The sequence below is a fragment of the Solanum pennellii genome, chromosome 7 (assembly GCF_001406875.1).
Source record: "Solanum pennellii chromosome 7, SPENNV200".
NCBI classification, from domain to species: domain Eukaryota; kingdom Viridiplantae; phylum Streptophyta; class Magnoliopsida; order Solanales; family Solanaceae; genus Solanum; species Solanum pennellii.
The window spans coordinates 78,561,831-78,588,005 of NC_028643.1; the positions used below are offsets into that span (position 1 = coordinate 78,561,831).

Here is a 26,175-nt window from a genome sequence, read left to right on the forward strand (position 1 = left end):
GGCTCATTTATATCATTATTTTTTAATGATCGTTTTATGAAATCATTTTTAACGCGCAATCAATTATAATTTGATCACATCATCAATTTAGAAAATAAAAAGAAAAAATCAAATTTTTATTTAAAAATGACATGAATAAGTCTTTTCTTAAACGATAATGGTATAGATGAGCCAAACTTTTAACTAACGATATAAATAAGCATTTTCTAAAAATTCGATAACATATTTGAGCTTTTTAATTTGAATAAAACACAACATATTTAATATAAAATCATCGTAAATCAATTAAAAAAAAAGTTAAAATAAATAAATCAACTGTTCTACTAAGATTTCTTCGAATATTATTAATGATATTCACTTGTAACACCTAAAGTGATCAGCTTGTTGACACATAGTTTTACATTTCTCAGCTAATTGACCCGACCCGTCATCATCAAATTCACAAATTTCCGCCGTAGCTTTCCTCTGATCTAACCCTCGACTCGCCGGAATACCTTTGCCGTGTAATTGACACAACTGCGACAATTCGTTCACATCGAGTTCTCGTTCAGCTTGCTCTTCTTCTTTAATCGTCCGTTCGAGGTTCGATAATATCAGATGGTGTTTCCGGTGATCGCCGCCGTGCTCCGCCACTTCCTCCGTCGCCATGACTGTGTTTGGGGGAAAATTAATTGTTATTGTTTTTTTTTGTTTGTGGAATTAATGTATTTATGAAGAAGGAATTATCTATTTCAAAGGCGGTTTGATGATGACTCAGCACGACACGTGTTATAACACGATGAGCTGTCATGTTTTCGAAATGAGGTGGCACATTTTTGGAATGGAGCGAGAGGTGACAAAATTAGCCCAAAAAATAATAAATTATCTAATTTGTTTGTGTTTGAGTAGATTTTTAATTCATTCACTTATTAATTCGTTTAAATTTGGATTGATATTTACGAATTACGATTAGATAGTTATTATACAAAAATATGTTGTTGAGATAATTTGTTATTATGTCAAAAACGATTATTAGCGGTAATTGAAATTTAATTATTGTTAAAAATGAATTTTTAACTGTAATTAATATTCTTTGCATATGTCCCTAAAGTTATTAGCGGCATTGATTATAATAATATTAAATTAATATCAATAAAAATTTCAACACTTTTTATTAATGTTAATATTTAATACCGCTAAAATATTGTTTTTATTACTGTGTGTAAGGACACCTAAAATTATGATCATCAAGTAGGGACAAATTAACTTTTTGAGATTAATTAAGCACTTCTTTTTGTGTTTAACAATTGACAAATTAGAAAAATGAAAGTGACTAGATAAACAATTCATTTACATCTTGTACAACCCTTTTTCTAAATAAAGTATAAGTAATAAATAAAGTATAAGTAAAATAAGAGGATCTTATCTGATCTTATATCAACACATTTTGAATTATATTGCAATTTCTTTCAATAATTCAAGTAAGTTAATTTTTTTTATTTCCCATATGTAGTGGGATAATCTCAATATCACTAATATCCAAAACAATATCCTAAGGGAAAAGGGTCTGATATACCCCTTAACTTTGTCATTTAGAGCTGATATACCCCTCGTTATAAAAGTAGCTCATATATACCCTTACTTGTAAACAAATGGCTCATATATACCCTTTTCCTCTAACGAAAATGAAAAAAAAAATAATTTTAATCTAAATTTTTATTTCTTTTATAAAAAATATAATCCCATATGAGTAAATTTAATCTTCGTCAAACATATTTTTTTTCGACTTTTTTTTGTTTTAATGACTAATTTATAATTATTATTTTGATAATCAAATTTATTTATGTTTCACTAATATTCTTGTAAAACTTATTGTAGATGACCAAATTTTTTCTTCGAATACGAAATTAAATTACAATACACACAAAAAAAATAGTTTAAATTTTTTTTCTTTAAACTAAGGAATGAAAGAAAAAAAAACAAAATAAGAATAAGAAACTCAAATAATTATAATAAAAGAAGTCAAAAAATAATTTATGTATGAAAAAAATTAAAATATAGCTTGAACTTTGATAGAAGAATCATATATACCCCTAAATAATTTTTAAAAAAAATTAGAAGTAACAAATATAAATTTAAAACTAATTTTTTAACTTCCGTTAAATGAAGGGTATATGTGAGCCATTTTGTAATGGCAGGGGTATATGTGAGCCGTTTGTATAACGGTAAGGGCATATATGAGCCACTTTTATAACGAGGGGTATATCAGCTCTAAATGATAAAGTTGAGGGGTATATCAGACCCCTTTCCCATATCCTAATAAAGAGTATTTCTTTTTAATCATCTTTAGTAATGTATTTTAAATTAATCGATAAATTTTTTTTTAAAATCAAATCAAAAAAAAGAGAGAAAAAGTTATAGAGGTAGGGTGTAAACCTAACTTATAGTCTAGGTAGTATCTATATATGAAAAAATTTACTTTGCACATGGTGTGTATATCGTAGATTAAAAACATAATACATATATTGGATATTAAATTTGGTTTTAAATTTTAACTTTAACCTCAAACTTTTATAATGCACAAATAGACACTTTAATTATTCTGTCTTTCAATAAACAAACACGAAATTTTTGAAGCCAAAATGCGTGAAATGCAAACGTTCCTTTGTGTATTAGTGAGCCAATTAGTGGCTGCCAACTAATTAAACAATTTACACGTCTTTTTTTTTTAAATATTTTACACGTCATTTTGAAACTAAAAAAATCATAAAAGAGATTCATTAAGAGTAAAATTGTCATTTCAATATTTTTTACCGTTGTGGGCCTCGAAAATTACTCCTTACTCACGCAGAATGCGTGTTTTTCACGCATTTTGTCATGTAGGAATCGCATGTTTATTTATTGAAAGATAGGATAGTTAAAGTGCCTATTTGTGCACTATGAAAGTTTGAGGTTAAAGTTAAAAATTGAAGCCAAATTTAGGGTCCAATATACGTATTATGCCTAGATTAAAATTAGGAACTTCTATGTGTAAATTTGAGTTGGACTAAAAATAATTTTTCTTCATTTTTGTTTACTAGACTTAGACTTGAAATAAAATTTTAAAAAGTTTTTTTTTGTCTTATAATTTTAAATATATTATAATTAAAAAATTAAATTAAAGACTTCTCAAAAAGCAAAAACAAAAAATAAATTTAAAATGAAGAAAATAGATGAGTCCTTTTTACGTACTAGTTTCCGGGCACGCGGTTTGCGCGTGTAACCCATGAGTATATTATTTCTTAAAAGATAATACTACTAAATAATAAAATATGTCTAATTGAGATTTCTTTCTTTGTTTTACTACTAATTGTGACACTCCAATTTTCTGACCTCCAAGTGAATGATCGAAATAATAATATGAGAAATTAATAAAATAAACTTCGTTTGTAATTCAAAAAATAAGTTTGCAAAATAACAACTATCTAAATTAAATTTCTTGATAGTTCCGTTTTATTGGTAGAATAATGCTAGATAGTGTAAGATTAACTTTGAGGGAAGGAAAACAAAACATTTCAACTTTTTTAATGAATGTGTTTTAAGTATTGTATTAAATTTTTATCCACAAACACTTTAAACTAATTAGTTAACTATAAATATTTAAAACTAAGATGTAAAAAGTTTTATCATTTATATTTTAAAAATCAGGATTTTTATGAATAATTACTATTTTTATGTAAAATTTAATTCTGTCATACATAACTTATCCACCATTAATCTAATATTATATGTTTCACTTTTTTTCCATAAAAAGAAAAAAAAAAGTAAACATCCTATTTTATCACATTCATTCTTAAAGATGAAAATTAATGTATATGTAAAAATTATAAGTACGGAAAAAAGAAAAAAAAAAGGTACACATGAGCAAGATAATTAGGCATTTCATTTTGTTTGTCTTTATAGTGAAACTGAACATTTGAGCATACAAAATACAAATATGAATTTAGAGCAACTTGCTAATAAAACAAGAATTCAACTATATGAAGAGAGACAAAAAACTCTTATTATAATTCTTACTACAAATAAGTATAAAACTAACACATCAAGCTCCGATGCTTCAGTAATTGAATTCTTATCTACTCTCGTAACTGCATAAGGGAATCTCACAACTTTCACCTCAAATTGTAACATTATTTTACATGTTTAGAGTTCCTACATACAAGAATTATAGGAGTGGTAAATAAAAGTTATTCTTGAAAAAGTTAAATTTATAGAACAAAATTATGGAAACATGCAAAGTCACATGAATTATTGTTAAAATAAATATAAAAAAGATAGAGATGAAGTTTAATTTTAAAGATACATGAATCTACTTTAATTTCTTGATAAATACTCATTTTTATTTTTATTTACACTTATGTTAGAAATTTGAAAGGTCAAAATTATGAAATGAGAATAAGAAGATTATATATATATAAATTATATAAGTTTTAATTTATTAGAGGGTAAAATGGTAATTCAACTTTTAAGTTTTGAGCTTCATGCTTATAATAATATATGATATCTAAGATAATTTAGCTACCTGGTTCACAAGTTATAATCCTTACGGGATTAACTGGAATTTCTATAACATGAAGATTAGGAAAACTAAATAATATGCATTGCTATCTATTTTTATTTTAATTTTAACCATTGACGATCCCATTACCCATGTATCACCAAAATCTCTCTCTAACTTTTTCTCTATCCCCGATAATAATCGTCATAGAATGATAAATATGTCTTTATTTTAATTTGTAGACTTTAAATTTGAGTCTCTTATGTATGAGAGCCAATTTTAATTGGAAACACTTTCCATTATTATTATGAAGTGTGTTAATAACAGATTTCGAGTCTTTTATATGTAAAGTCATTTTTATTTAAAATACCTTTTGTTATTGTAATTTGTAATAAAGTGGTAAGTACCTTTTTATTCTTAATCAAATATTTCTGATTGAGTTTCTGATGTGTGAAATTATTTTTGTTAGAAAACACCTATTATTATTGTGATAAAATAGTAAATACCTCACCAGCAAGAATTATGATGAAGTGACACCCTTTATTTTCATTCAGATATCTCAAATTCGAGTCAGGTACAGAATCCAATGCAAGCAAGCACCTTATATGTAAGAAATTTTAAAATTAATTTAAATTTAATAAAATTTCAATATAAATACGAGATATCGAAAAAAAAAAACCCCCTTTTTCCTCCTCCATCTTGTGGTATTTTTCCCTTTGCGTGCTCAAAGACAGAGTCATCCTTGGACGGTGCCATTTTGCTGACTTGGACTTGTCTTTTCTCTTTCTCTCTTTCTTCTCTGATTAGCTCATAGTAGTAGTATACATTATATTTGTCTTTCAACATACACAGCTTTTCTTTTTTTCTTTAGCTTTTTGTAAAACTTTCAAATCATCTCTCAATTCAAGATTCCTTGTCTTTACTGTTTGAATTTTTTTCTTTGTTTTTGCTTATTGCAACTACCCATATCTCAATTTTTCCTCTTTTCATAGTTTCACTAACTAAATAGTGTTTTCCCCTTCAAAGGAATTGTCTTTTCTCTTCTTTTATACTTTGCTATTGAGGGTTTAGATAAAAAAAAGATTGTCTTTTGAGTGTTTGGGGCAGTTTGTTTTTGCTGTTTGGTTTGTGGGTTTGTGTTGATTAGTTGAAAGATTGACTTTTTTTGAAGATATGTGGTCAACCACTTTTGCCTATCTCTGAGAATTTGCTGCTGTGTATCAACCCTTTTGGCCTTTGGAGTTAAAAGATTTGATGGTTTCTAGGGTTTATGGATGATTAGGGCTTTTCATCATTTAGGTAAGCCCTTTTTCCTCTTTTACCCTTTTGCTTGCCTGTTATTGTTGTTGTTGTTGTATTTGTTGTTGAAGAAGGGTTAAAGTTGAAGTCTTTATTAGACTTGGTGAGTAGAATTTGGTTCTTGGTAGTTGCTATTATACTATTGGGTAAATTGTAACGGAGAGATGTAATGATTGTCTTTTTGAGTTGTTTTTGAATTTTTTATGGGTTTCAGATTGAACAATTGTCCTGTTTATTTTTATTTTGTGTATTTCTTAAGGCCTTTGAATTGTTAAGTTGTATAAGAATATGTGTATGTACACCTGCAATTTAATGCACTGAAATGGTTTGATTGCTTCCCTTTTAACAGATTTCGAATTTTGTTTACCTAAAAAAGTCGAAACGTGTTACTGTATGTGTTTATTGTGACCTTAGAGAGTGAAAATGTTTACATTTTTGGCTTAGCATACATTTTCAGGGATGTTTGTAGAGGTGTTTGTTTCTCTGTACTCACAATGACATCTGTTTCGATCTTTTTGTTTCACTTCTGATAATGAATGACTAGGCAGCTATTCGCTACCCATAATTCTGTATACACCTAGAGAAACTTGGTTCTAGTTTGAAAATTTTCTGGATTGTATTTAATGTGTAGTTTAGTCATCTAAACTTAACCATATCCAGGGGAAAGTCGGATTATAACAAATTATGATTGTCCTTGCTGTGTAGTGCCAAATAGAAATGGTGTGTGTTAGACCTTACAATAACTCTCGTCTAGTCTGATCTAAGCTTGTCAAGATTTGCTAGTTTATTACAACCTACCTCTTTTTAAACGAGATGTCATAAGGGACCTGTCACTAGAACACCTTAGTCTGTTGGCAAGCAATGAAAATTTTGATTAGGCCAATTTGATAGTTAAAATTCCTAAAGAGAGCTCGAATGAGATACTTGCATTTGTATGTCGTGGTAGAGACAACTGCTGCAATGGGATATTGACATATTTATCTTCTGCACCCTCAGATACAGCAAAGCAGAGCCCAACATAACTCTCTTTGAATATTTTTGAGTCAATAATGTTTAACATGAGTGTTTAGCTAGACATTTCGAGCCAATTATCTTTTTGTCATATAGGAATTATTTGAAGGTTTTAGTAGGTGGATAATTTGCTTGCAGTGGCTAGAATTGGAGGTAGAGTGATTAATTTTGAGGAATGAAGTGCATTTCATAGACATATCATCCCCTCCCCACTTTCTTTTCTTTCTGACAAGTCATGTGTACATACCGTTCTCTGAGTATGACATAACATTACCATTTTTAAATGAAAGAAAAAGTCGAAAACAACCTACTCCCCTCAGTGTGACAAAAGGGAGCGTCTTTCTGTATATGTTTATTGTGACCTTAGAGAGTGAAAATGTACATTTTTGGCTTAGCATACATTGTCAATAATGGCTGTAGAGGTATTTGCTTCCGTCGCACTCAGAAAGACATCTGTTTCTTATAATAAATGCCTAGGCAGCTATTCGCAATCCATCATTAAGATTTTCAAGTCCTTATCAAAAAAAAAGATAAAGAATTTCAAGGAAAAGGAGGATGCTGATGTTAAATATACCTAGCTTGTATTGCATGATGACCACTTGTAAACTGGTATCTCAAGCTTCTGTGCTACTCTTATCCACAATGTTGAAATTCCGTCTGTGTTTTTGGCCACTCCCAGTAAACTTTTCTTTGCTTTTTGTTGATAGGTGATTCTGTGTAAAAGATCAAAATATGGTTTCAAAAGACCGTAAGAAACCTACTGGATCTCCAAAAGTACAAGTTGGGGAAATAGATACAAGTGCACCATTTCAGTCTGTCAAAGATGCTGTTAACTTGTTTGGGGAAGGTGCATTCTCAGGGGAAAAACCTGCAATCAGGAAGGCAAGACCTCAGTCCGCAGAGGTAAATAATACTGTGGTTCAAAATGTATATCATTATCCTGAATGGAGAAGCTTGGTGTTTTTATTGTGATGTTTTATCTGCATTGCTTGTGCTAAACATTCGTTTTATGATTAAGATTGAATTAATACCTTATCAAACAAAGAAAAGTTAGAGAATGAACATCTGAGAAAAGTTTCCTTTTGTCTAACAGATACTTGTAGTTTGTCTTTTACATCAAGTAAGTCATGCTGTCATAGAAATTTGTGCGTGCATGCATCTCCATCTTTTCATTGAACTTTTTTCTGGTGTATGTGTCCTTGAAGCATCTTCTTTCTTTGATTATTCAAATTTTTTCACATGGTGTTTAATGACTTCGAAGTGTTCATAATTATTTGATGCTTCATTTGAGTGTCGGAACTTTTTCACTAAATAGTAAATATGCTCATACTTGAGTCTTTTTGAGTACTGAATGTAACATGTAATCAGGTGCTCTCAGGAGTGCATGAATGCAAAAGTATTTACACTAAGCATTGGTTAGTTTCTGAGACTGCAATCAAATAGCCTCACCTAAGTACTCTTATCTTGACTTGATTTCAGAGGGTACTGGCAAAGGAAACACGGCTTCACTTAGCCCAGAAAGAGCTGAACAAGTTGAAGGATCAGTTGAAAAATGCAGAAACCACTAGAGCTCAAGCACTTACTGAGCTCGAAAGGGCAAAACGGACTGTTGATGACCTCACGAAAAAGCTTAAAATTGTTTGCGAGTCAAAGGATTTGGCTGTCAAGGCAACTGACGCAGCAAAGAGTCAGGTGAACCAACTTGAAGCACCAAATGATGGTTCTGTTATGGGGAAGGATGGTTCTTGGAAAGTGGATCTGGAAACTGCAAGAGAAAAGTATATGGCTGAAATAGCTGATCTTGATAAAGCAAAACAAGAGCTGAGGAAAATCCGCCAGGATTGTAATACATTTATGGAAGAAAAAGCTGGCGCTATTGAGCAGGCAGCAGAAGCTGAGCGTACTGCCAAAGCAAATATGGAAAGAGCTAGTGAGCTTTCCAAGGAAATAGCAGCTGCCCATGAGTCGGTTGATCAACTAAAACTTGCCTGTGTGCAGGAGCGGGAAGAGGAAGCAAAGATTTATGCTGAAAAGGATGTCCAGAAGCAGTCCTACAAGGCTAAACTTGAAGAGTCAGCAGAGAAGTTACTTGCTTTGAAGAAAGAAACTGATGCGGATTTAGCCAAGAGTCTTGAAGCACAGTTAGCTGAAACAATGTCTGAAATTGAAGCTTTGAGGAAAGAAATGGACAGTGCGAAGTCTTCTGACCTTGATAAGGTGAAAGTTGTCACTGCAGAGCTGGATGATGCTAAGGAATCACTACGTAAGGTCGCAGAAGAAGAGAGTACTCTTCAAACCTTGGTGGAGACCCTTAAACTGGACCTGGAGAACATCAAGAAAGAACATTCTGATCTGAAGGAAAAGGAGGCAGAGACGGAATCACTTGCAGGGGGTCTGCATGTCAAGCTCCGTAAAGCCAAATTCGAGCTTGAAGTAGCTGTTGCAGAAGAAGCCAAAGCAAGAGGTGCTTCTGAAGAAATGATCTCTACTCTCCACCAGCTGATCTTGGAGACTGAAAACGCAAAGCTTGAAGCTGAAGAGATGAAAATGCAAGCAGAAGAGTTAAAGAAAGAAGCTGAAGCCTCTAGAATGGCGCTTGAAGAAGCAGAAAAGAAGCTTAAAGTGGCGATGGAAGAAGCTGAAGAAGCAAAATCAGCTGAGGCTGAGGCTCGTGATCAAATTAAGATTTTATCTGAAAAAACCACAGCTGCACGATCCTCAACTTCTGAGTCTGGTGCTCGTATTACTTTATCAAGAGACGAGTTTGACTCATTGAGCCGTAAAGTTGAAGAACTTGATAATTTAGCAGAAATAAGAGTGGGAGCCGCAATGGCTCAGGTAGAGGCCGTGAAAGCAAGTGAGAATGAGGCCCTCAAGAAGTTGGAGGCTACTCAAAAGGAGATTGATGATATAAAAACCGCTACTCAGGAAGCCTTGAAGAAGGCAGAGATGGCAGAAGCTGCCAAGAAGGCCGTAGAAGGGGAGCTTAGAAGGTGGCGAGAACGTGAGCAAAAGAAGGCAGCTGAGGCAGCTTCTCGTATTCTTGCTGAAACACATATGAACTACAGATCTTCTCCTCAAAGTTACGCAGTTCAGAAGGAGAAACCATCTGAGAAATTCATGGAATCACATGTAAAGATGCACTCACCCGTTGAAACCAAGAAGCAAAACACACAAGAGAACATAATGGAAACGCGCAAGTTGCAGAAAGCAAAGACATCAGTGTCAAAGAAGAAAGTACTGATGCCTAGTATCAGTGGCATTTTCCACAAGAAGAAAAACCAAGTAGAGGGAGATTCTCCATCATATCTGCCTGGAGAGAAACCTGTTTGGTAACATTTTGTGCAAAATATTTGTGGTGGAGAGGAACTGGTCTCTATGCCATGGATTGTGTGTATATCTGAAACCTGTGGAGCAGCAATTTTCTTTCCCCTTTCACTTTTGGTATTTATTGTGTGTCTGCAACTTCTTAGAGTTATATACATTTGTCTCCTATAATAATAACATGCTTACGGGACTCGTCTATTCCACTTGGGGAATTACACTAGGTATGTTTTGTTGTTGTTGCTTAGGTGACTCGTTGCTTTACTATCCTTCACTTCCATTGAAAAAGGAAAAAATTAATCTTTTTTCTTTTTGTAAGGTTTCTTGCTCGTCATACGTGATGTGAATTTGAATTAGTTGTATAAATGAATTTTGAATGTTTAAAGGATTAAACCAGAGAACAAGGAGAATAAATGCTTGTATAAATTATAATTCTTATTAAGGACCTACTTGGTCATAATAATTATTTACTTTATTTTGAATGATTTTTCATTTTATTTGAAAATATTTTTTGAGTTTTGTGGTAAATAAATAGTCTATGTCAAATGTTAAAGTTGGAGCAATGAGTGCACTTATACTGATAATATAACAAATTCATAATAATTATCTATATATAACTTAAAAACTGCAATTATCGTCATCTTATATATAATAAATAGAAAGCTCTTTTAACTTTAAAGTTGGATTACATTTTTATATAATTATTAAATATTATATCATTTTAATTACATAAATGTGTAATAAATTTTTGACTTCAATTAATTAATTCCTTATTAAATATCTATTTTGATAATGTAGTATTTAAATTTAATAAATTGAATTACATACTTTTATGAAAAAAATGATGGGATTTTATATCGCTAAAATTATCTTATTTTTTAAATAAATAAAAAGTAAAGAATAAAAAAACTATAAATCTTAACCTTTTCACGTGATTGAACGTGATATTTTAGTATAAGCATATAAATATATATCATACTAGTGATATTATTTTTTAGAGACATAAATTTCAAAAAAAATTACTTTATAATAAATAAATATAATATTGTAGTCAGGTTCTTTGATCTGTTCTTATTGAAATTTTTGAGGACAAACTTACAAAAACAAAAAACTAAAATTGATCAAGTACTGGGGTAATATTGTAATAATGTAGCTAAACTTTTATCTACTTTTATTAAAATAAAACTTTAATGTATTTTATATTTTTAAATTGCATTATATATATATGTAATAAACCATATAGGTGCAACTATATTGGGCTTACGATACACGAAGCCATGCAATAATTACATGTGGTTTATTTAGATAAGTATTTACTTTATCGACTAGCTTATGTGACGTTCAATTACTTTTATATCTTATTAATTTATTTGCTATTATATCGGCATTATGATAAATGTGGTTTAACTGTTACAAATATGCAATCGTGATAAATACAGACAGATCATTAGTTAGACTATATGTTATAATACTAATAGCCTTGTGCTAGATATAACATAACGATTAAAACACATAAAATTATAACACATACATGTTACTCATTGGTTAGACTGTGGATTACTGTATTAGCCTCGTGATATATATTGACGTCATGATAAATGTAAAACAATAGTAAAAATGTAATCATTACAAAACGCTAAACTATGAACTGTTATACAATTGGCCTAATGATAAATGCAGCATAACGACTAAAACACGTGTAATTATTACAAATTGTTCATTCTAAAGAGAATCTTTTACGTAAGCTAATTCACGTGAGGCACATACTTTCATATGAAGATCAGAATAAAGAAAATATAGCAAAATAGAAATTTGTAACAGTTATAAATGCAGAAAAAATCACTAATTTAACTGTGCATTAAGATATTAGACAAACTATAAATGTTGTATAAAGACTAAAAACACGTCGTTATCTAAAGCTGTTCAAATGAATTAATATTTAATTCACGACTATTTCATATGAAGATCGTATAGTTTCATAACTAGTTAAATTATATCCGGATACTTTCATATTTAACTAAATTGTCTACTATGATGTTGTTGTCATGGTAAATGTGATGCAACAATTAGAATTATATATTTACTACAAAAACAAATGGTTCATTAGCTAAACTATGCACTAATATATTATTGGCATCATAATAAACGTAACATCATGACTAAAACACATGCAATTATTACGAATGGTTTATTCTTAAGAAAATTTGTTACATAAGTTAATTCACGTGATACTCATATAGTTTCATTCTTAAGAGAATCTGTTACATAAGTTAATTCACGTGATACTCATATAGTTTAGTTCATACTTTCGTATAAAAGTCAAGAAGATAATTAATGAACATATAACAAGTAGAAATCTTTTTGCTATAAATACAACAGTTCATTAGTAAAACTATGCATTTAGGTATTAACCAAATAATAAATATTGTATAACTACTAAAAATATGTCATCTCAAGTGGTTCATACCAAGGAATTAAAAATTCAACGACTATTTTATGCGAAGAACAGGTAAGTTCATAACTAGTTATGTTAAATTATACCGTTACGATAATTATAACGTAATGACTAAAAATAGACCTATCATTCGATGTTTACGCTAAATTAAATGCTATAATCAATTTTTTTATGAAAAAGAAAAAATAAGTATATTTTTTTATATTTATTTTTAATGTAAGTTTCCATATTTCAATGTCCTAGAAGGTCTTTACTCTGTTCATCTCCATTTTGTACTGAGAACTTATGAGTCAAAAAGCTTCAAATTCACCGTTAATGGCGAACAGAGACGATTTCATAAACCCTAACACTTCTTCTCCTGTTACTGTTTCCGATGCCGACAGCTTCCTTCTAGATTCTTCTCAGATCGGTAGTGCTTCTGGAAGCTTCCAGAACGAGGGTTTTCTCTCCGGTGCTGATGGCGGCGGCGGCGCCGCTGCTGATGCTGAGTTTGGTTTCTCCCGTCCTGATTTTCGCCAGACGCAGCTTGTTGGTACTGTTGATTTCTATGAACGTCACGTGTTCCTTTGCTATAAGAATCCTCAAGTTTGGCCTCCTCGTATTGAGGCTGCTGAGTTTGATCGATTGCCTAGGCTTCTTGCTGCTGCTCTTACCGCTCGGAAGAATGATGTTAAGAAACAGGTTTATTCTGTTGTCATTTTTGAATTTTGTTATCTTTGCAAATCTTTGACTGCTGCTTTTGAAATGTTGAGTTATCCTGCATTGTATGAACTTTTATTAGCTTCTGAAAATGCTCATTGTTGTTGTTGCTAGCCTGTTTACTTTTTTTCATTTTGTCGCACGGGAGGGTCTTTCGGAAACAACCTCTCTGCCCGGTAAAGGTAGGGGTAAGGTCTATGTACTCTCTCAAGACACCACTTGTGGGATTACACGGCGTATGTGTTCCGTGTCATCTGTTAATAAATATCATTAATAGGCATTAAGCAGATGCAAAGTGTTACAAAATCAGAAAGTAATGTTAGCTTTAGAACAACAAAGTTGCTAAATTAGGGACAGGGAGCTAAAAGATAAAAAAATTTATTGGAGTTTGACCAATAAAAGATTAAGTCTTTTAAAACGTCTACAACCCTCTTATTCGCACTCCTACAAACTTGAACGAGGACAGTCAGACACTCAGACTAACCCCAAAGAAGAACTCTCACTAGAGAAAGCGGCCCCTTTCTGCCTTTCTTGCTTGATTCATCTTTCATCTCAGTGTCTTATCCGGATTGAATGTATACTATCCCCCTAACGGACTAAGGGTTTTGATCGAATAATCCTCAGAACTTAAATTCTAGATTTCTCTTAATTTTACTGAAAGGAGAATTTGTTTAGAATTTGTATGAAATGGGCCTGATTAGAGTCAAATGAATACGAAGTATTTGTACAGCGAACCTTAATGTGCTTATAAGGTGTGATTGGTTTGATTCAGCTTATGAGTTCAAACTTCATTTATCTAAGCTGATGCTTTCTTTAGAAAGAGGGATGTGCCTTACTGTTTTCTGTTGCTACTTTGGTATGTGTGGACCAAGTTTTCCTGCATGTAGTGATGGAACAAAGTGCCAACTGCAAAGTTAGGTCCTACATTCTGTTCTCATACAGTTTTTGCGTTTGCAAATTTTTTTCTTTCTTATTCCTGACTAACATTCTTCCCAAGTTTCAAATTTTTCTATCCACCTCTATGATTAAATGATCATTAACTTGCCAATGTCTAATCTGTATAGCTTTGGCTCAAGTTGAAGAGTAAATTGTTCTCGTTTGATCTCATTCTGATTGGGCTTGTGTAGTTTTCACAAATTCCCTTTCTAAAGCAAATTGCTTAGTTGGTTATGTTTTCTTTATGATCCCAGTAATATCTGTAGTGATTTACCTTGTAACTTTTCTTTCTTCCAGACTCGGTTGACAATATGTGAAGGGCATGATGGAACTGAGACATCGAATGGGGATGTGTTGATCTTTCCGGACATGATCAGATACAGGTTTAAACGATGCTATACTATTCTAGTGCATCTGCAGCAGTTGATTACATATCTATTAAATGGCATTGAATTTACCTATGGTGCAGGAGATTGACTCATTTTGATGTTGACACATTTGTTGAGGAGGTGCTTGTGAAGGATGGTGAATGGTTGCCTGGAAATCCTGAAGCTCTGACTGGATGGTACATATTTGTGTGTTGTCATGGTTCAAGAGATCGTCGATGTGGTGTTTGTGGACCAGCTATAGTTAGTAGACTTTTGGAGGAAATAGAATCAAATGGTCTTCAAGGAAAAGTATCTGTTAGTCCATGCTCACACATCGGGGGGCACAAGTTTGCTGGAAATGTGATCATATATGGACGAAACACTCACAAGGAAGTCTCCGGACACTGGTTAGGAAAAATCCTTTTGCCCCTTTTCTTTTGGAAATTGTTCTCTCAGTTGTAGGCAGTTGATGAAATTTACTTGCTTATATGTTTGTTTTTGTCGTGCACTAGGTATGGCTATGTTACACCTGATGATGTACCACAGTTGCTTGAACAGCATGTTGCTAAAGGAGAGATTGTTGATTGGTTGTGGAGGTAAGTTCTCTCTCCTGTTGCTATTATAATCGCATCTTGAGAACTACGTCTCCGAGCTATATATCCCCGTTTAATTCTGGTCATGGAATAAATGAAACTTGCTTCTAGATGAATGTAACTCTTTTTTGAGCTATTATGTACTTGTCAGCTCTAAAACATTAGGAATGTTACATTAAAAATTGTGGTTAGGATGCAAGTTGTGTATTGTCATTGTTATGTCAATATTTGTGACCTCTTAAACGGCTTAAGTTCCATAACCCGTGCCGTGATCTTCCTATGGACCATAGCTTGTGTTTTTGGTGAATAAAATTTTTTAGATATATTGAATGGTAACTCACTGCTTCGTGAAGTTCTGAGGGTTAAAGAACACATAATGTTAATTCAAGTTTACTCATTAATGTGATCTAAAGTACTAAAGGGGAAGTGTCCTGTAGCACCATCCTAATTTTGTAGAGGTGAAAAATTGGGTTTTCAAGATTCATTTGTTAGCTAATCTATCTGTAGGAATGCAGAAGGCGTTTTTGCATTTGTTAATCTAGAATACTAATGTCTTGTTTCAGGGGCCAGATGGGGCTATCTGAAGATGAACAGAAAGCATCCCAACAACATAGGCTCAGCATTAATGGTGGAACAGATATGGACAGAGGCACCATAAACTCAAATGATGTTGGTATTCGCACATGTGGATCCCAATTAGAGGGTATGGGCTGTTGCCAGGCAAATGGAAATGTCTCATGTTGTCAGACCACTCAACCACCAGTTGATGCAGACAATTTCAATCTCAACCAAGAGAACGCTGAGTTTACAACTGAAAAGAAGAGCAGCTTCAAGAGACAAGTTTCTCGAAGTAGCAGTGGCAAAGGGACTCGTTCTCGCAAGGTGTGCTCAATGCCTACTTGGTACGAGAGCTGGGAGCGTGAAGATACGTATGCAGTTCTTGCTGTTGTTGGTGCTGCCATATCAGTTGCCTATGCCTTCAACTGCTACAGACAGCTGAAGTAATATTATTTATAAAGAAGCTCACATTTGATTACATTGTTGGTTAAAAACAATTATGTACTTTGTCTGATGTAAATTTAGGTTATTGCATGTGTGTAAGTCACTTTGCAATGAAGTCTAGAATTTGATTTACTTGGGGGGATAACATTTATGCCAAAATAGTGTTGTAATGTTAGACTATTGGTTCTGTAAATTTAGGAGCCTTCTTTTGTTTGCATGTTTCCAACACTTCCTGGTGTCTGAAGTGTTTGTTTGATCTTTGAATCTGTTGGCTCTTATTATTTAAGAAAAAAAATGGTAGCTTTGTCCTTGGTGGTTCACTACTCTCTCCGTCTTAATCTATGTGATACTCCTAAATTTTGTGACGTCGAAGGTAAAAAAAGATGGCACGTTATATAGATGCATCTTAAATATTTCATTTTTAACTTTAAACAGCCATTTATGAACACAAGTTAGTTCATTTATTTCAAAAATTGTATCGAGTTAATTGATGTCACATAAATTGAACGGAGGGGGGAATTTTTACCAAGTTTCTTAATATTGTGCTTGGACAAGAAAATCATATCTGATGGACAAAGACACAGAAAATATACAAAAGGTTCTCTTGTCCCTTTTTATTTATCATAACTTCCCCCTTACCCCCTTTCTTTTACAGACCTTAAACCCAGAAGAAAGTTTATTCTGTCTGGAGAAGATTAAGAAATCATGAAAGCAGCAGCAAAAATCAGATCAAATCAGCAAAATTCGCGTAAAATACTCTGTGGGGAGCATAAACATTTTTGACTATTCATATGATAGTCCACTCCAAGGTAGCGTAAATGCCATGTTACAACTTAGCTTCTAACTAAATCCTGCATCGAGATGATGCAAGCCATATTAGTACTATAACAACGCTTACTTAAATCCTCTCTGTCATGTAAAAGCTGGATTCAAAATAAGCAGTTACCAAGACTACAGCGAATCAGCTTCAATCGCCATTGATCTTTATTTCATGAAATGATTGACAAATTCCGTTTTTCTCCCCCATTCTCTGGAATGTGGATTCAATTGTTTCAGCAATCTTTGCATCATCTGGATCAGGCTCAGGTAAGGTCACATGGACAGATCCTTCTTTGCTTGGTGCTACAGCCTCTAATGCTAGAGCTTGTTGCTTAGTATAATCATAGAGTTGCTGATGAAAAGCGTGATCGAAGGAGAAACAGTTATCATTTGTACCATTTCTACCATGCTTAGATGAACCCGAGCCTTCTCTTTTACAAAAGTGTGGTAGCGATGCATAATCCATTATCTGCAAGTTGAGAATTAAGAGATAATTCTAGTTAGATTTGACGTCAAGTATAGTATGGATTCTACAAACTACAAAGAATAGTATTGGATTCATCTGCAACAGTAAGCCTCTCCTGAAGTGAGAAAATCAACGGATAAAAGGCAATCGACTTAAAGAACAGCATCTTACCTTTGATAACTCATAATAAGAAAAAAAATGTTGGAAGGGTCAAAAACACAAATGAAGAATTCCACTTTTCGAGTTTCATACCTAAACTACCTTTCTAGCTGAACTATCACTAATTGTTTATCGAAACACACCTCAACTAGAAGTTTTTCCCTTTTCCTACTTGGTTCGGGTATGATAATGGAAAAACTAATAGTTGAGGTGTGTTTTGATAAACATTTGGTGATAGTTCAGATGGTGTTTTTGATCCTTCCACTCAAAAGAAAAAAGACATCTTACCTTCAACAGTTCATCTTTTCCCGAGCCGGAGAGCACTTGGACTTTCTTTTTAGTTCTTTCTTGTAAAAGAGGTCTCACAACCTGCTAGTTTGTACATAGTTAGGCTTTAGGTTAACTGATTCAGCAAGACTCGTGCATAATTACAAGTAAGACACGAACCTTCCAGCAGGCTGAGAATATGTATGGAGCATTAACAATGTAATATGTATCTGTCTTCTCAGGATAATTTAGGTCATCAATGGTAGATATAGCAGTTAAGAGCTACAAGAGGAATAAACAAAATGTCAAGTTTAAAAAAGATGAATGAATAAATCATTTCAATAATCAATATCAATCAAATGTCTCGATCCCAAAGTAATTGGAATCAGCTATATGATACTCTACATTCATTTTGATTCCAGTAACAAATGATTTGTTTTCTACCATAAACTAATAACTATTTCTTCCTGCCTAAGCCTTCGGTAGGTATTTATTCAACGTCTGTGTTGGTGGGAGGTAGCAAATACTCGGTGGAATTATCCAGGCCTCGGGTGGATGCCACATCCACATCTAAGTATTAACAAGACCCAAAAGACTCTTGAAAAACAAAAGTTTCTTAACTAGTTGTATCACCTGTATAGATCCTTCCTTTCCATTGTGCTATGTTCTTAGTTAAGTGTGTATTGATGTTGAGATATCATAGATCTTTCGAACGTCTTCTCTCAATGCAATTTTAGTTTTACCCATCCCCCTTTTATCACTTCAATCACTATTATTGCACCATCTCATTTGAGCTTCTAGTTGCTATAAGCCTATAACTCCTGTTGTTTTCATCCTTGTGACTATTTTCTCATCCATATCCTTTCTGATATCTTTATGTCTGATGCAGGTTACTTTCTTTCTCCAGCACCACCCAAGAACTTCTCTTGGCGCTCTAATATATGCTACTTTTAGGTTGTTTGAGTAATTGATGATCAATAATTTTTTTCATAAGTACAAATTTTGTAAATAGCAGTAATTAGTGAATGAACAAATGCACTCAAAAGAGTCTTTTTGACTCCAAAAACTTAAACTTCATCTCCATTTGGGGAAAGTGACAAAATTGAACATCATTTCAAAACTTTAACAAGAATTAGTAGTGTGGACGACGAATGCAGAATCAAAGATCTTCAGCGAAATAAGTGGATCTATACATCCAAGAAGAATGTCGACTAGAAAAAAGATGATAAGGAATTACACAGTAGGATTTTGGTAGGAAGGTCGATGAAGTATAATTACAATGTCAAACAAATAACAAGATACCTTAATTTGGTTTAGCGCAGAAAGCTTTAGACCAGTCATGTCCAAAACCTTAACACAGGTCCCGATATACCGCCCAAATTTCTTTGATGCAGAAGGCTGTAACATCAACATCAGCCAGTCAACATCATAGGCTATTTTTTTCGTAATTATCTCCTATTTGAATGAACAAACACAAGGACATACCAATATTATACGGTCACGGTATTCATTCATTTGAATATGTGATTGAATATAGTAGTGAATCTACAATAGAAAAACACTATGTCAGTAAAATTTCAATGCCACCTTTAGGAAACAAATGAAAAAAAAAAAGATGTTTGAGCAGCTGAATTGACTTGTTAACAGGGCTAAAAAATCCAAACTAATGACCCTTACCGATGCTTTGTCATATGTGCTGAGGCCTACTCCAACAGCAACGACGGGAAGACCCTGCACACATTAAAACCAAGTGGAAACCACACAATAAGATTATATTGGCCAAGCACAATGCCAAAAGTTGCATAACCTGAATGAGAAGAAAGCTAATCAATGATAACTTATATATTCAGATCAAAGTATTACCTCTCTTGTATATCCAGACATCCCCACAAGCTGAGTGTCCCTCACTCCTCTATAAAAATCAGTGGGTACAATTGGCTTCTGCAACAATAAATGACAAATATCAGCCACATAGTAAAGGTGGAATTCGCCTTCATTTCTTTATTATTTGCGACATAACTAATGGTTTTCCATTCAAATATTCTATGATAAGAGAAAACTTACTGCAAGTATCTGATCGATCTCATTGTCTATCCTCCAATTTAAACAATCAACAAGCTGCAAAGTGCTGATTACAGTTAGAATATTTCCTTGATGCAATATTCATCCTGAAGCAATATTGAGCTTCAAATGTGAATGAAAACCGTATGCACTTACCATCTTGTGTGCTTTAGACACACTGCCATCCCTAGCTTTGAGAAACCTTACCAATGTCTCAGTTCGGTACCCCTGATATACATTCTGCACAAAATTTGAGACATCATATACATACGGTCATAACATAGTTATCGGTTCACGAAACATCACTAATAAGGATCTCCATTTTTATTCCTCAAACCTACAATTAAACATTGAGCAATGAAAATAGCCAAGCTTTTATTCAGTATCTAACTATTGCACATGCCAAAATGCGTAGCTCGCCTTATTTTGTTCAGCCACTTCACTAATTTAAGTTTTGACAGCAGATGTAATAAACCTTCTATTTTTTCAAAGTGCTAACATGACCGATCACTTGCTGCTACGTGAGCTCGTAACTTTCTTTAGCCATAAAAATATAAATGGAGATACTGGTCATTCACAGAGAGTTAATAATCATGGTAAAAGACCAATCTTTGGCTAAAAAATTCAGTGGTGCCATCACACTGACCATTAGCTATGGATATGAGTCTTCGGAGTAACCCGTTGTTTAACTAGGCGCAGCATTCTCCAACTGCAGATCATATACATTCTAACATATGAACAAGGGCGTTTTATTGTAAAAACAATAGATCTATGATAAGTTTTAGCTGCATTTTTTGACCAATTTTCATTTAGGTGACTTCAGATTCTGCATCAAGATGCAACCTTTGAACATCCATCTCCACGAAATACAACCAAACTGCAATAACTTACCTTATTATGTTAAATTGTTGCATCCTGATTCATAACTAGCCCACCACAAGAAAAAAAAGAGCAAAAAAGCATCAAGGAAAATTTCCATTTGCACCTTCTGTGTAATTAATCACACCAAGCAAGCAGAGCTAAAGCAATTTGGTTAACATTCCAAGACTAGAGTCTGCTAAAAGAAAATTGGGGTATGAGATTTACAAGGTGGGGAATCGACCCCACAAGGTGAAAGTTTAGCTAGTCAACCAACTAAGCTACTAAGATTTCAAGTTTGTCAAACCTCAAACAAAGAAATCTTGAAAATTTTGACTTGGCATTGACTAACTTACCTCCACAGTTGAATAAACCAAAATCAAGAATCACAACAAGTAAACAGATCAAATCCAGAAACTTTTTTTTTTTAGCAAAATTTTAAATAAAGTTGAGTTAATTAGAAGCAAAACCTGGAAAGTTTTCTGAAGTGGCTCAGCAACTGCAACAACAACAACAAAATTAGAGATCCAAACTCAAAAAAGCTGAAACTCAAAAGAAATGTACAAGCAAGATCATAATAAGTAGTAAAGATACTAACTTTCATCCATTGAAGTCTGCAATTGCTTAATCATATCTTCAGTTATACACACCATTCTTGATCCCACTATAAATTTACCCAAAAAAGATTCACACCCACCTCCTAAAATTATCAAAAAACCTCAAAATCTTGCTTTTTCCCTATATTTTGGGTCTAAAGAGGAAGAGGGGTTGTTGTATTTTGTGAAAAAAAAGCAACTTTTTCTTTTGGTTCTCAATTTCCACTCTCCTCCCTCTTCCTCATAGGACAGTGACTCAAGAATTGAAGGTGCTGCTTCATTGTCAGATCTTCTTAAATTTAGGCAAAAGACAACCTTTTTTTTTTTTTAATTAATACTAAGTAGTATTAAAATCTTTAAGCTAAGTATGTACTAACGTGATTACCGTCACGAGGTTCTTTTATTTAAACTTTTTGTAATAATAATCTTGATTAACGGAATAATAATTTTCTAGAATATTTTCTTTTTGATTTTCGTGTTTGTTACATATATTGAAATTTAACTAGTTTATTTATTCAGATCAGGTAAAGTTTATTCGAGAGTAACGCTTCTTATTCAAAATTTGAATAAATATTTTAAAGATAAAAAAAACAATATGATTCATCGTAATATAGCTAATACCAACGTTTTGATGGTAAATTTGAAGAATAGTTATTATCGTTATTCTTTACGAATATTAGGCATGGCTGCAATACACTGTTTAATTTATTTATTTTTACTTACTGTGGACGTTGTTCTAAGTACTAATTTAGGAATATTAGTCAATTATGTTATATTTTCCTTTTTAACTGGTCTAAAGAATATTACATTATTTATTTTGAAAATAAGTATCTCTTTTCGTTTTTATTTAGTTATTTTATAAATTAATTTTTTTTAAAAATATTTGGTAATTTAAAAGGGAAGAGAGAATTAATTGTTTTTTTCTTATATTGCACATTATTCTTAGCTAAAAGGCATGCAAATGGACAATGATTAAAGAATTTAAGAGAGAGAGATTAATTATATTTTGTATTAAATTTTTCTTATTAATTGTGAAAAACTTTATTAGCAAAAGGAGGGAGTAATTTTCAACTGCATACTAGATTAATAAGTCAAATATAATGTAAATTGAGACGCAAAAATAATTTTATAACTACGAAATCTATATAGACGTAAATTAGAGTACATATAGCTAATTTATTTATTTATGTTGTTGTTGGAGTACTTCATTCCGATGTATATTTTCAAAAATGGAAAATCATAAAGTATTCTTATGGTTTTTATGAGCGAATTATTACTGGGGACGATTACATCTTTCAATTATAAATATAAATAAAACTAGTCAAAAATGACGAATTTAAATGCAAAATAGAGGAGAACCAACGAAATATTTTCACCTCATAAATCCCGATTTATTTGAGATTGAGGCATAATTAATTGATAATTTTAGTAGAATAAGTTTTCAATTACAATTTATTATGATCTTTTAGAGATCAATAACAATAACTATATATTCAATGTAATTTCATAGATTCAACATAAATAAGATATATGTCTATAAACTAATATTATTTCTATCAATATAATCGATATAAAGAAACTGTTTTTGATAAATCTTCGATAACAATATTAGCATAATAATTTCATATATGTTTCTTTTTCTTTTTGGTCTTTTCAACTAAGCTGTTTACCATAATATTTCAACGTTGATGTCTTATTGTCTTTGTTTGAAATAATTTGTTTTCTATTAAATAACAATTCTCTCTTTTAGCATTTTCCACATTTTACCTTTTGTTGAAAATTAAATATATTAATTTAACAACACAATCACTTTGTCATTGTATATCGAAAATAATTCTTTTATAACGAGAAAAAAAAATACTTAAAATGCAACAATATTTAATTATACTTTAAAAAGAAAAAAAAGTATCTAAATATGATGATCTTAAACAATCTCATGAATTTTATAACTATAAAAAATATGTAATTAAAGATAATGAGAAATTAGTGTTGTATAAAATTAAATAAAAATGCTAAAATTTATGTGCTAGAAAATGTCAATTCTTGGTACTAGACTTTATTATTGTGTTTTATTTATTGACTAGTTCTTTTTATTAATCAATTTAAAAAATAGCAAAGAATATTATCCCAATTTTAGTCTACTTAATTTATTTTTTTAAAATTGTCAACGAACAATTACTGGTCATTTAATGTACTTTGGTGTGATGTTGCAATTGGGACAATAATTAATTAAAGCAGTCTACTTCTAGAGTTAGATAATTCACAGAAAGTATTATAAAATCGGTTCAATAATACCTTATTTTAGGTAAATTAGTTATATGATCCGTAATTTAATAGAATAAAATAAATTATAAATTTAAAGAGATGACATGACATAAATATATTGACTTGGTATAAACACCCTATGAATAATTATTACCCATAATTTTAATTTTAATTTTAATCATATTATTAGTACCTTATTTTAGGTAGATTAGTTATCTGATTCATATTTAATTTTAAATTAATTATATTATTAATTAAGATTAAATAAAAAGAGAATATATATCTCAAGTACTATAGATAAGCTTTAAAAAATGTTATCATAAAAATAAAATGTTATTTATCAAAAAAATATATATAGTTATAGAGCTCGAATTAATTACGTGATGATACTTATCATCGTCACTAATTTTCAACTAAAATTTCTTCGTAATCCCATAAAATTTAGATTGTAGGCAACATTTTTTAATGTTTTTTTCGTCGATAATTTTTTACTGAACACATGAATTTTTCATAAAATGCTAGTCGAAAAATACTAATTTTTTGATGATAAATAATTTTTAAATTTATTAAAATGAAAAAATTATTTTAAAAAATAATATATGGAGCTGATGCAAACTTTTTTGAAGGGTGACACACAAACACGTGTTTATGTGACTTTATTGTGTATTATGACAAAAATAAATAACAACTCCTAATGTCACAACAAACACAAAATCTAATACAAAAAAAAATACTAGATCCATTAATAGAAAATAATAGACACAATAATATTTCGGTGATTTTTTTATTTTTTATTTAAATATTATTGACTACAGATTCATTTCTTTCTTCCCCGTCGATCACGACAACTGAAACGACGTGAAAAATTCAGACCCGTAAAGGAGAAGGGTCGGTGGTGGGCATTTGAGAAAGTCGGGCCGATCGATTCTGTTGATAGAAAATAGTCGATAGTCAATAAAAACTACACAAACATTATTATTGTATTGTCAATTCTTTTTACATCGATGTTATTTATCTAGAAATATTTAACTTGTTATAGCTAAGAAGTGTTTATTATGTAGAAAATTTACATAGAGATTCAATTTAAAAAAAAAAGAATATATTAAATATAATTTTATAAATAAAAGTATAATATTTTTAATAGATCATTGACTCGAATATTTTGACTGTCGAAAGACATTGATCACGACACTATAATAAAAACGACCATTAGCAACATTTAATTTTTACTTGTCGCTAAATATATATTTTTAGCGATATTTATCACTCTTTGTATATGTTCCTAAAGTATTTAGCGACACTAGTTCTAATGACACTTAACTAATACCGATAAAGACTTTAACATTCTTTATTAGTATTAATATTTAATATCGCTAAAAGTTATTTTTATTATAGTATGATTGATTTATGTAGTGGTAAATAGTAAATGAAATAATATTAATGGTGTCATAAAATAGTTGGTGTACAAAATTGATGATCAAACAGAAATGAAAGCAACTTTTGACTTATTTTTCAAAAAGAAATAAATGGAATTTGGTAAAGAAATTAAAGGCTTACAACCTTTGATCTAAACATCTTAACATCCTTTTTGAATTTAGACAATTCAAAGGGAATTTAGATGGTCCACCTCCAAGTATTTATTCTATAGTTTAAATGTCCCAAAAATTACTTAATTATATTTACCTTTTTCTATTATGAATAATTTTTAATTAAAAAGGGAGTTTTAGAAGGAAAAAAATGATAAAGTTGTTTGATATATGACTTAGCTTGTAGTTTTGTAGATTATGAGATTCGAGTTATAAATTAATTGTTGATATTTATGTTAGGATATACTAACTACTTACCACATTATATTTTTTTGAAGTAATTTTTTTTGATGTTTGTATAAATATAAAATATTTTAATGCATAAATTTAGAAGTATATTTCATATAATATTCGTATATCTCTTTATTTCTACTATAAATAAATTAAAAATATATTCATTGGATAATCTTGTTAATTGTTTAATGTGAGCCCTTGTATATCTCTTTAATCTTGTTATTGTTTACGTCGTATATTTAACAAAATATTTTGATGCCTCTTTAAGATGTTTTTGGTTATAACAAGTGTATTTACTTATATTTTATCGAGAGATTTAGTTGTCTATAAAATGTAATATATTGAGAAGAAAGAAACATGAATATTTATCGACACTGATATTAGTTGTGATGAGACGGTTCAAAATTTCTCTATCTTTAATTAAAAATTTAAAATTACTATCTCCAGAAATGTACTAAATCCTCAAGTAATATTCTTCGATCAATTTATAACTTTTGATTTTCTTTTTTTTACGTGGGGCAATCATAATAATATCAAAATATAAAAAAAAAACATACGTGTATTCAAATATTTTTGAAATTAATGAAGTGTATTAGAAACATGTACCACTTACGTATTTATCTGTTTGATGTAACTATAGAGTTTTTTTTTTTTTTAAATT

The 26,175-nt window shown here is 31.3% G+C and overlaps 4 protein-coding genes across 8 annotated transcripts; 2 read left to right on the forward strand and 2 right to left on the reverse strand.

Moving 5' to 3' along the window:
* Positions 1-259: 259 nt before the first annotated feature.
* On the reverse strand, positions 260-9,158 carry LOC107025981. Of its 5 annotated transcripts, XR_001457499.2 has the most exons (4): positions 8,276-8,411; positions 7,632-7,694; positions 7,401-7,539; positions 3,880-4,170 (listed from the first exon to the last, which is right to left on the reverse strand). XR_001457499.2 is itself a non-coding variant. In XM_027918284.1 (2 exons), exons 1-2 carry the CDS (start codon positions 7,414-7,416, stop codon positions 355-357), a joined length of 312 nt encoding a protein of 103 aa, XP_027774085.1. In that variant the 5' UTR covers positions 7,417-7,537; the 3' UTR covers positions 260-354. The 5 variants fall into 5 exon arrangements, 1 of the variants encoding a protein (XP_027774085.1); XR_003579279.1 differs by lacking the exon at positions 8,276-8,411 and adding an exon at positions 9,035-9,158 and having other exon boundaries at positions 7,401-7,694; XR_003579277.1 differs by having other exon boundaries at positions 7,401-7,694.
* Positions 5,198-10,543, forward strand: LOC107025980 (WEB family protein At5g55860). Its single transcript, XM_015226797.2, has 3 exons — positions 5,198-5,815; positions 7,534-7,729; positions 8,306-10,543. The coding sequence occupies exons 2-3, from the start codon at positions 7,559-7,561 to the stop codon at positions 10,160-10,162; spliced, it is 2,028 nt and encodes a 675-aa protein (XP_015082283.1). The 5' UTR covers positions 5,198-5,815; positions 7,534-7,558; the 3' UTR covers positions 10,163-10,543.
* A 2,191-nt stretch (positions 10,544-12,734) lies between these two features.
* On the forward strand, positions 12,735-16,523 carry LOC107024118. Its single transcript, XM_015225017.1, has 5 exons — positions 12,735-13,286; positions 14,538-14,623; positions 14,710-15,015; positions 15,121-15,204; positions 15,765-16,523. The coding sequence occupies exons 1-5, from the start codon at positions 12,891-12,893 to the stop codon at positions 16,204-16,206; spliced, it is 1,314 nt and encodes a 437-aa protein (XP_015080503.1). The 5' UTR covers positions 12,735-12,890; the 3' UTR covers positions 16,207-16,523.
* A 383-nt stretch (positions 16,524-16,906) lies between these two features.
* Positions 16,907-21,762, reverse strand: LOC107026528 (SEC14 cytosolic factor). The gene is made up of 11 exons (XM_015227526.2): positions 21,432-21,762; positions 21,304-21,332; positions 20,132-20,215; positions 19,979-20,032; positions 19,778-19,855; positions 19,592-19,645; positions 19,400-19,459; positions 19,217-19,312; positions 18,095-18,196; positions 17,936-18,016; positions 16,907-17,491 (listed from the first exon to the last, which is right to left on the reverse strand). Exons 1-11 carry the CDS (start codon positions 21,484-21,486, stop codon positions 17,171-17,173), a joined length of 1,014 nt encoding a protein of 337 aa, XP_015083012.1. The 5' UTR covers positions 21,487-21,762; the 3' UTR covers positions 16,907-17,170.
* Between the last annotated feature and the right edge of the window lie 4,413 nt (positions 21,763-26,175).

Excerpts from the sequence above, each read along its gene's own strand:
- LOC107025980 (XM_015226797.2), top strand. The coding sequence starts at position 7,559 with ATGGTTTCAAAAGACCGTAAGAAACCTACTGGATCTCCAAAAGTACAA. Across the intron at positions 7,730-8,305 it reads CAAGACCTCAGTCCGCAGAG|AGGGTACTGGCAAAGGAAAC; the intron begins GTAAATAATACT and ends ACTTGATTTCAG.
- LOC107024118 (XM_015225017.1), top strand. The coding sequence starts at position 12,891 with ATGAGTCAAAAAGCTTCAAATTCACCGTTAATGGCGAACAGAGACGAT. Across the intron at positions 13,287-14,537 it reads AGAATGATGTTAAGAAACAG|ACTCGGTTGACAATATGTGA; the intron begins GTTTATTCTGTT and ends TCTTTCTTCCAG. Across the intron at positions 15,205-15,764 it reads ATTGTTGATTGGTTGTGGAG|GGGCCAGATGGGGCTATCTG; the intron begins GTAAGTTCTCTC and ends GTCTTGTTTCAG.
- LOC107026528 (XM_015227526.2), bottom strand. The coding sequence starts at position 21,486 with ATGGTGTGTATAACTGAAGATATGATTAAGCAATTGCAGACTTCAATG. Across the intron at positions 20,033-20,131 it reads TGTCTAAAGCACACAAGATG|CTTGTTGATTGTTTAAATTG; the intron begins GTAAGTGCATAC and ends AGCACTTTGCAG. Across the intron at positions 19,460-19,591 it reads GCACATATGACAAAGCATCG|ATTCACTACTATATTCAATC; the intron begins GTAAGGGTCATT and ends TTTCTATTGTAG.